Source organism: Mercenaria mercenaria, chromosome 4, assembly GCF_021730395.1.
Source record: "Mercenaria mercenaria strain notata chromosome 4, MADL_Memer_1, whole genome shotgun sequence".
Taxonomy (NCBI): Eukaryota; Metazoa; Mollusca; class Bivalvia; order Venerida; family Veneridae; genus Mercenaria; species Mercenaria mercenaria.
Window position 1 is genome coordinate 17,846,887 of NC_069364.1, and position 9,887 is coordinate 17,856,773.

The 9,887-nt window shown below is 34.3% G+C and overlaps 1 protein-coding gene across 1 annotated transcript; it reads left to right on the top strand.

The window, feature by feature from the left end:
- Window positions 1-3,614: 3,614 nt before the first annotated feature.
- On the top strand, window positions 3,615-8,014 carry LOC123528461 (zinc finger protein 862-like). The gene is made up of 5 exons (XM_053540583.1): window positions 3,615-4,833; window positions 5,232-5,386; window positions 5,696-5,905; window positions 6,267-6,380; window positions 6,592-8,014. Exons 1-5 carry the CDS (start codon window positions 3,936-3,938, stop codon window positions 6,742-6,744), a joined length of 1,530 nt encoding a protein of 509 aa, XP_053396558.1. The 5' UTR covers window positions 3,615-3,935; the 3' UTR covers window positions 6,745-8,014.
- Window positions 8,015-9,887: the final 1,873 nt, after the last annotated feature.

The window sequence follows — 9,887 nt, forward strand, 5'->3', positions numbered from 1 at the left end:
TGGTGTAATGGTATACAAATGTTAATTTTAATCGCAGTGTAATGTAACCGAACAAGGATAAATACCAATATATACTTATCATTATATAAACAGTTTTCTCTATCACTAAATTATTAAAATGTGTACCACCTGACCGTCCATAATGTGAGCAATATAAATTTTATATCGGACGATGTTAAGTCTTTGGTTCGAATCTTAAAGCCACTTAATCGTTGAAAGCCTTGGCTGATAAGCGCATCCGCCGCATGAAATTCAAAGCAATTAAACTCTTGACGCAATGTTTCTGCATACATATCATTGATAGAACCTTGAGTGATTGTATTGCTGTCCCTTTTTATACTAAAAAATGAATATCACGAAGTTATTGACAATGTTGAGTATAACAGGTAATTGTATTACACGAGTACACAGCAGTAATAATTGGGAATGGCGAGCAAAGGTATGAATTAACACTTTTATGTACGATTTCATTTGAATTCACCAGTATAATCTACACTGTTAAATAACGACCTTATTAAACATTGCATACTCAAAGATGAAATGAAAGAAAACAAATATTCACACGTTTTATTTGGGGGTAAATTCTTTCATGTGTAAGTTATTGTGTAATGTGTGTGCGTTTTATCGTGCAAGGTTTTTATCGTTTATGCATACCTAAAACATAATTCTTGTAACTCCAATATAAACCTATTTTAGACACGACTTTTGATCATTTACTAAGAGCACCAAAATTTTCGAAAACAATTTTCATCAAATTTGAAATCAAATCCATGAATATCGGATAATAAATGTTCTAACTTAAAACTGAGTAGATGTGCAAGTGTTTCGTTCTGAAATAAGAAAGTTATTGCAATATATTTTTTTTTCTTCAAATTCTACTTTAAATTTGTCAAAGCGTTGCAGTAATTCTGAATGACGTTTTACATTACGAAATCGGACGATACGAAAAATGGATATGTTGGTCTCTAGCCCAATTTATGATACATGACGTTTAGGACTGTATAACGTTCTGGGTATTGCTCTGTATATCTTAAAGCCAGAAATGCAATTTAGAGTACAAAGTAACACGCTTATTCCTACTGTATCGTCGTGGGGTAGAAGGAAGGGCTATTCATTAGTTAATATTAAAAAGATGTTAAATATAAAACGATATAATTTTACATTGGCCTCTGCAATACGAAACATCTTTGGCCTTTTAACTAACGGAAAAAAAACATTCGACGAGCCTCCTCCAATATCCACTCGTCCAAATATGTCGTTGTATCAGTATTATATAATCTGATATCTTAAATGCTTGTTTTATTGTATTTCTTCTTAACTAAAGAACAGTTTTCAGCATTTTCATTATGTTCTGAAAGACTTCTAAAATAATTAGATTCATCAACAACCCAAACCTTTAAGGTAGTGGATGTTTCTACTCTAAACAAAACGGCGGAATGTTATATTAATTACAAAACTAGAAAACAAACATTAAGATAATAAAATGCTTACAGTAATGTACCGAAATATGTGTTAAAAAACGCAGAACATATTCATACACTAGATTTGGTGGTATAATTACTTCGTGAAATCTTCTACTGATCGGACAAACAGGTTGAGAATGGCTGACTGAATGCGCACACTAAAATGTTACATTATCCTCCTTTGTTCAACTAAATATTTCTAAATTGTATAACATTATTGTATGCTTAGTATAGTACTTTTCCATCCACAGTTTCTTTGCGATTTACAAATAACTAGGATCAATTAAAAACACATCATCTGTTCTGCCATCTAATCTAAACTTTTATATATATTTGCACATGCAAGTATACTAACATAATATTTTTGCACACGTTATAATGATCCAAACAAGGATGCATATCAATAGTTGGTTACTAAATGTCCTTATAATCTTCATTGGATGCACTCAAAAAGTTATATTTTCTGAACATAAAAAAAGAATCTTCTTTCAGTTCATATTCAATGTAAAAAGTCCTAAAGGCAATATATTAAAAAAGAGTAATTTCCACAGAACGATAAACTACATGCGATACTTCATGTGTCTAGAAAACGCTCATTTGCAGTAATCATATTTAGAATGATCGATCTTGCAAACGTATTTGTTTGATTTGTTTCTCAAAAGAAATGTTGTTTCTTTCTACAGAAGCACACAGAAATAAGGAGACTAATTCCAACGGGAAAAGGTCACTTTCAGACTGCAGCCACACATTCAACGTATAAATATTACATGCGCAAACCTATTAAGGATATGTAGGCATAAAACAATTTAATGCAAAACCATTTATAAACATACACAGAGAAGGAACGCAGCAGGTCACCGCTTTGAAATGGGTAGTTGCAAAACCAATACACCTACACCCATTAACACCGACCATGTTCCTATAAAATTACGGAGTAGTCCACATTGTACTAGACAATCAAAGTATCAAGTCTTAGACATGTTTTAATTTACCAGTTCCAAATAATCAAATAGTTTTCTTTTTGTCGAACTAAAAGTGTTGTAAATTCCTACTTCCCATAATATACGATTAAAACGTTAAAAGTTAAGATTGGCTTTATCGGCAGAACCTGTGACTAAAGTTAAGCACTTGTTGTCTCGTGCTATCTGATGGTATAATGTCCGGTGCAAAGTAGTCATTCGATCAAATTAAGGTCAACACTCATTCCTAAACTGTATGATTTCATACTACAGGTTTTTCCATTCAAAAACAATTTTAAAGTAATGGTGTATTACTGTAAAAAGTAATTATTACACTAGTTAAAACCGACTGATCAACTACCCAACAAAACTTACGAATTTTAATGATAAGACAGTAAGAATTTTCTAGCAATGTGTTTAGTTTTATCACTCCATGCCTTTTTACCAAGTCAGGTGACGATGACGTCAGCTTTAACTAATTTACTTAAAAATGACTTGGACTATGATAATAAATAATGAATAATAATAATTACAACTCGGAAATGTCAATCGAATGGAGGTGAGATATATCTTTACTGTTGTTCTTCACTTAATATATTGCTTATTAGGACCAGACATATAAAACTACTGGAGTACGATTATGAGAAAATACAGCAAACAAAATATTAGTTATGACTTTGCTTTTACTTCATTCAAGATGTGAATGTAAATCAAAGAGGTACATATGATTTGCTTGATATCGAAAATAGGGCGTTTACGTGATCTCAGTTATTTTCTTAAAAACTGTCACAGTGACTGTATCGAGAACTATTCGGTATATTTATCAAATATGTAAATGTTTAAGAATAAGAACTGCTTTACTATTAACTTAGTATGAGAAGCTTTCACAAGCGTTTCTGGATTAAAAAAAATCTATTTCAATGTTGGCAGGAAATAAATCAACAAATGTTATTTTTATTACTGGATGAAATGAAATATTATTTAATATTAGATAGGTCATACATTCTGCGTTGCTGATTAAGTGAAAAATGTTATTTCAACATAAATAATACAGTCTAACTAAAAGAATTTTCTTTCACTATTTTAATAGCGGTATCTTGTTATTATAATAACAAACGATGCCGCCTATAAAAATTCATAATTGTTCATTTATCACCATCCCTTAATTTTTAAGGCAATAAATATGCAGTGATTCATTTTGCGGTTCGTCCTGCGTCAAAGACGCATATTTTTCACGGGGGACGCGTTAATTTGAAATGTGTGCAGCCGCGGGACGCAAACAATTTCACTGACATAATGTGTACCTTTGTTTACTTCCTTTGACGGTTAAAAAGTAGAACGAATGTCGTGGATAATTTTCACGCGTCAAAACTACCTTATCACCGTTCGATTTGTAAAGCATATTCTGATTGGACAGTAGTGATTCTTTTAACCAATCGGTGATGGTTATTTATTTTATGTTTGGGAGTATTGTTTTTCAAAGTACCCGGATATTTCGGCAAGCAAGCTGACGATGCCGTTGAAAAAACAGCTGAAGTTAGATCCGAAACAGCAAAAACTTTCCGGTTTTTTGGGTCTGACTTCGAGTGAACCGTCGGGTACTGAAGAAGTGAGCACTTTAACAGAAAATGAAGCCGCAGCTACGAGCACGTCGGAAAATCAAGATAAGAAAATAAGAAAATTTGTTTCTAAATGGCTCACTCTTTATTCGTGGTTGAATTATGACGAAAGTGAAGATTATATGTACTGCACAATCTGTACTGACAACAAAAAAATGAACGGTATGAACAAAGCTGCAAAGAACAGAAACTTTCAAAATACAACTTTAACAAGACATGTCCAACTGGAGGAACATAGAATGATTGTGGAAGCTCCTTTGCAACGTCAAAATCTGAAAAGGTTGAACGATAAGCAAGAATCCCAACGGGACAAAGCTCTTAATGTCCTCCTTAAATCATTCCACTGGATGTGTTCAGAAAACCTCCCAATATCAAAATTCAAATCCATGGTAGATTTTATGCATGATTTGGCAGTTCCTGGCATAGCCATTCTTAAACAAAGCCCATTTGGATATGACTCTGAATACACTGCCAATGAACTTTTAGACAGCCTTGCAGCCGTAGCAGAAACTGACCTGATAGACCAACTGAATCATTCGCCTTTTGTCACTGTGCTAACAGATGAGAGCACAGATTTGTCTAACACTAAAAGACTTGTTTTATATGCTCAGTTAATATCTGAGGACATGAAACCGTCAACAGTTTTTATCAACAATACGGAATGCAAAGATGCATCTGGTAAAGGTATAGCTGCTGCACTGCAATATGAGCTGTCTCAGAGAGGGGTTCCTTTAGAGAAAGTAATGTCACTGGGATCAGATGGTGCCTCAGTGATGACCGGAAAAAAGAATGGTAACTTTATTATAATAGTTCTATAAATATCATGTTTCACACAAAAATCTGAATTCATAATTGTATTATACAATGTGGAAAAAAGCCACAGTCACTCTATATGTGTTTAATAATTTTAAATATTATATAGAAAATAGTTTTATTTACAAAAAAGTTAAAAATATCACAGTTGTAAATAAATGGTATAATTATGCAAATACAGCAATTGTTTTGAAAAAAAAAATAAGATTATTCATTAATAATACCACAGATTATTGCTGTACATAAAATGAATACACTTATCACAAAGACATATATCACAGCTAATTTTGATCTGTTTACGGTGAGATTGAAGAAGGGACATTAATTGCAGTAGCTGAAAGGCAATAAGTAAATCATTGATTCATTTCTTATTGTAGGTGCAGCTGCCATTATGAGGCGCAGTAACCCCCATATGGTTAATATCCATTGTATAGCCCATCGGCTTGCCCTGTGTAGATCCCAAGCAGCTGCTGACATCCCTCTACTCCATAAACATCAACAAACACTGACAGATTTGTTCTACTATTTCAAGGTAGATATCATACATATATACTGTTAATGTACCATACAAAAAACTAATTACCACAATAAAATTAAAGTTTACAACAAATCACAGTTACACTGACTGTCACTCGTAGTACTAAATAGGGGTTCAAAGTTCCCTAGTTTTTTTCTTGTTGTTTTTTATTGAATCTTAACTTTGTTTTTCATTTCAAACTTGCATTAAATTCCAATTGGTGATAATTATAATATATATAAAAATAATATCTTAATCAAATTGGATCAACCATTTATTAATGACAATATTTAGACAAAGTTGCCAACTGTATCATTTTGACAGGGCAGCAGTAAACGAGAAAGCAGGCTTCATGCAATTCAAGCCATTTTGGATGATCCTTGCCTGACAATCAAAGAGATTCACTCAGTAAGATGGTTGTCCTACTTCAATGCCTTGGAAACAGTATTCCGGACTATGGACAGTATTTTCACCTACCTTGAAGAGCTCCATTCCACTGGCAAAGACCCTAAAGCAACTGGTTTAAAGAAAAAGGTAGGTAACATAAAAAATTAAAAGCAACAATAGGCTATCCTTTAAAGTAACAAGCTCCAACTCTTTAATTCACCCAGACGGGTTCCACCTCAGATGAGACTGATGTCAAGATCCAAAGTCGTCTTATGTTCTTCTGTTTTGCTTTTCATTTGACAGGTTTACTGAGTCAGTGCTAAATAAATCAAAATTCATTACCAGTACATCCAACTGCTCAAGTAATTAATTACAGTAGACAAAATTGTTTCAAGAACTAAATGATATTTACTGCATATTTTGTGCTAAAGCTCCGTCAAATTCTGAGTAGAAATTCTGATATTGCTGAAATATTTTTAGAATTTCTCTGTGACATCTCTAATTTCAGATGGCCACAGACACATTTGTTGGTACCACCTACATGCTCATGGGTGCTATGGCTCCAGTGACAATCCTTTCACAGTTCTTTCAAACTGAGAACATTGACATCGCCTTAGTTAAGGTAAAAAAGCTGTCTTAAACTACATAAAATCAATACTGGCACTTACATTCAATAAATTTGTATGAATTTCTGTGCTTGCTTATTATAAATGATATTTTATTTAATACACAGAGTCAGACCAATTAAACAGTAAACTATTTTATATTAAAATACGTATTCCTAAAATAATGAACCATGAAGTTATTTTTTCTAGTTTATGTTTATTGAACAGGTTAAGCTGGACCTTTGTCTGAATGACCTAGAGAAGGTGAAGGCTATGGAGTCCCCTTACTGTAGACAGCTACAAGAAGATCTTCAGATGAACAAGTTCCGGGGCCAACATGAAATTTCTAAAACCAACTTCAACCTGAAGAATCTTACCTAAACATTCATTGATGCCTTAGTCAGCAACGTCACATCAAGGGTTTTTTTTCTTTTTCTCAAAATAACAGTAAACAAAATGTTACATTTTTTTTCAATTATATATGGAATTTATTGTTTTCACAATTTCATTTCAATGAGTTCCAACAAGTTATTGTTCTGACATTAGTTTTTGCCTTGTCCTGAAGGCAAGATAAATTTATTATGACTTATCTATTATCATCAGTGTCTTGAACCTGTTTTTGTTATTTAAACCCAATAACTTTACTTAACAAAATGTTTTGTCTTTAAATTTCAGGTTTTCTGATACTGATCTACTCACTGCATTTAGAGTTCTGGGATTGAGGTCCATCTCCTTCCTTTCAGGAAAGGATTTGGATGAGTATGGGGTGACAGAAATCCAGACTTTGAGCCAATTCTATGGTAATAGTCAGGTGGTCCAGTTGACAGATGAGGACAAGGTACAACATGAGAAGACTTCAGAGCCAGTCATCAGTATAGAGTAAACAGTAAAAGAGTGGAAGTTGGTCAAACATGTAGTCAAGGCTGAATTGTACCCAAGAGACTGCATGGCAAATCTTTGGTATTTGATCAATCTGTATCATGGGGCAGACTTCCCAAACTTGTTAAAATTAGCCCAGCTGGCACTCACATCAGCTGTTCACACTGCAGGGTGTGAAAGGGGATTTTCTGTGCAGAACCAACTATTAACAAAATCAAGAAACAGACAAACTGTTCTTAAACAGGACAAACTGATGAGAGTTAGACTCAGTGATTTGTCAAGGAATGACTTTGTGGAGAAAGCTTTACCTATATTGAAGCAGAAGGACAGACGGCTGTACAGTGTTAAAATGAAAGTAGCTCAGACTGAGAAAGAGCAGTGACTTTTTCATGAGTGACATATTTGACTCTAGTCATAAGTTTTCAGATATTATATGACTGACATATTTGACTCTAGTCATAAGTTAAGTTTGTTCACAGTTAACAAAAGTTACAACCAAAACTGTTCTAATGTTGTCTTTTCTTCCCTCATTTTTTTCTTTCTTTTTCTCTGTTTTTTCTCTCCTCATCCTGTTTAGTTCAGTTCTGGTGCAGATATATAGGATGTAAAGCCCATTAAATCAATCAATCAGTCAACCAATAAACAATGTACAGGATGTGAAAAAGCAAACAATTCAAATTTGGGACTTACTGTTTCATAATATATTTAGTCCCTTTTTGACTCATTACTTTCTGGCCGGGACTCATTGTTACAAAATATGTGAGTCCCATGGACTCGTATCTCCAGATTTCAAAATGAATCACTGAATATGTATAATTAAAATACAAATAACCGACTCATTAAAATGGCATCAAATTTCTATTTTAATGGCGATGCTTGTATTCCCGTCAGGTGCAATATAACGGAAAATAAAACAACAAATGACATTTATGTCAGAAGATGATATGAAATATAAATCAATATTGAGTTGCTTATTAAGTGGCTATAATGTTATTACAACATAAATAATACAGTGTCTCTTAATGAATGTTGCATCAATCAATGTAATAACGGTATTTTGTTACCTGAATAACGACCAATAAAAAAGTTTTATTGTTTAATTATCATCAGTCCCTTAGTTTTTAAGATAATACATATATATTGTGTTTCAATTAAATGAATAATTAAAATAACATCAAATTTGATAACTCTTCCTGTCCATTATTCATCGGTAGGTCTGATATTACATTGAACTTTGAAATAGCGCCTTATTTACAATATTGACTCACATTTACAAGCACAGAAGCCAAACAAATGTTTGAATTTATGCTGTCAAATCGATCTAGTAACGACCTATGTTATTTATAGTCATAAGCATTCGAGTAGCTACGTCATGCCCTATATTTAGTCTTGTCATTGGATGATCCCAAAGGACCAGGATAAACCAACATTGAGCCACAAACCATTTCTGACATTCAAAGCTAACCAAGATATTCCTAAAATTCTAGTAGTACCCTAGAACGCATTCACATGATATGAAAATCTGTAGGGACAATGTTAAATGAAACAAGGCAGTCTGAAAGACAGCTAAATCCCCCGCCACTGGTACGGATAGTGAAGAGTAAACATTTGACCTTGACCTTTGACTTTGACCTTGAACTGAGATGGCTGACCCATGAATTCTGCACATCATCTAGATGAGGTGATCATTTGACCCAAGTTTCATGAAAATCCTAAAAGGGGTTTTAGGAGATACAGAGCTCAAACCTTTGACCTTGAGTTGTGACCTTGACCTTGAGTTGACACGACTACCTCATGAGTTCTTGATGAGGTGATCATTTGATCCAAGTTTAATGTAAATCCTTCAAGGGGTTTAGCAGATACAGAATGGACACAAAATGGAAGGCTCAAACCTTTGACTCTAAGTTGTGACATTGACCTTAAGCCGGCATGGCTGACTAATCAATTCTGCATATCGTCTTGATGAGGTGATCATTTGATACAAGTTTCATGAAAATCCTAAAGGGGTTTTAGGAGATACAGAGCTCAAACCTTTGACCTTGAGTTGTGTCCTTGACCTTGAGTTGACACGACTGACTCATGAGTTCTTGTTGAGGTGATTATTTGATCCAACGTTAATGTAAATCCTTCAAGGGGTTTATTATTTTTATTATTATACCAGATTTATATAGCGCCCTTTTCATGATCAATTTCACGTTCAAAGGTGCTTTACATAGTTCAAATGCAGCCACACAGGGCGCATAATTCATCCTCTACTAGTACAGACACAGAGCGATCTGACCAGAGGGACAGAGTGAGACAAAGCCCCCACAACAGAGAGATCAGAAATCAGATACAGGCTTGTCCGGCTAACTTAGCCTAGCTCGTTGCGAATAGACAGCCTGGTTCTTTAACGTGCTCAGTGTATAGCACTGATACACGCAAGGATTGCCTGGGTTCCCGACCAGTACACCTCTAGTTAGGTAGGAAACACTGAAAAGCGTTTCTAAAAATTCCCGAGTAGCTGCCGGGGATCGAACCCCCTACCTCAGGATTGGAAGGCCAGTGTGCAAACCACTGAGCTATCCGTCCAGCTATCCGTTTAGGAGATACAGAGCGGACACAAAATGGAAGGCTCAAACCTTTGACCTTGAGTTGTGACCTTG

Coding starts and splice junctions, on each gene's coding strand:
- LOC123528461 (XM_053540583.1), top strand. CDS start 3,936: ATGCCGTTGAAAAAACAGCTGAAGTTAGATCCGAAACAGCAAAAACTT. Junction 5,906..6,266: donor CAACTGGTTTAAAGAAAAAG/GTAGGTAACATA, acceptor CTCTAATTTCAG/ATGGCCACAGACACATTTGT. Junction 6,381..6,591: donor TTGACATCGCCTTAGTTAAG/GTAAAAAAGCTG, acceptor TTTATTGAACAG/GTTAAGCTGGACCTTTGTCT.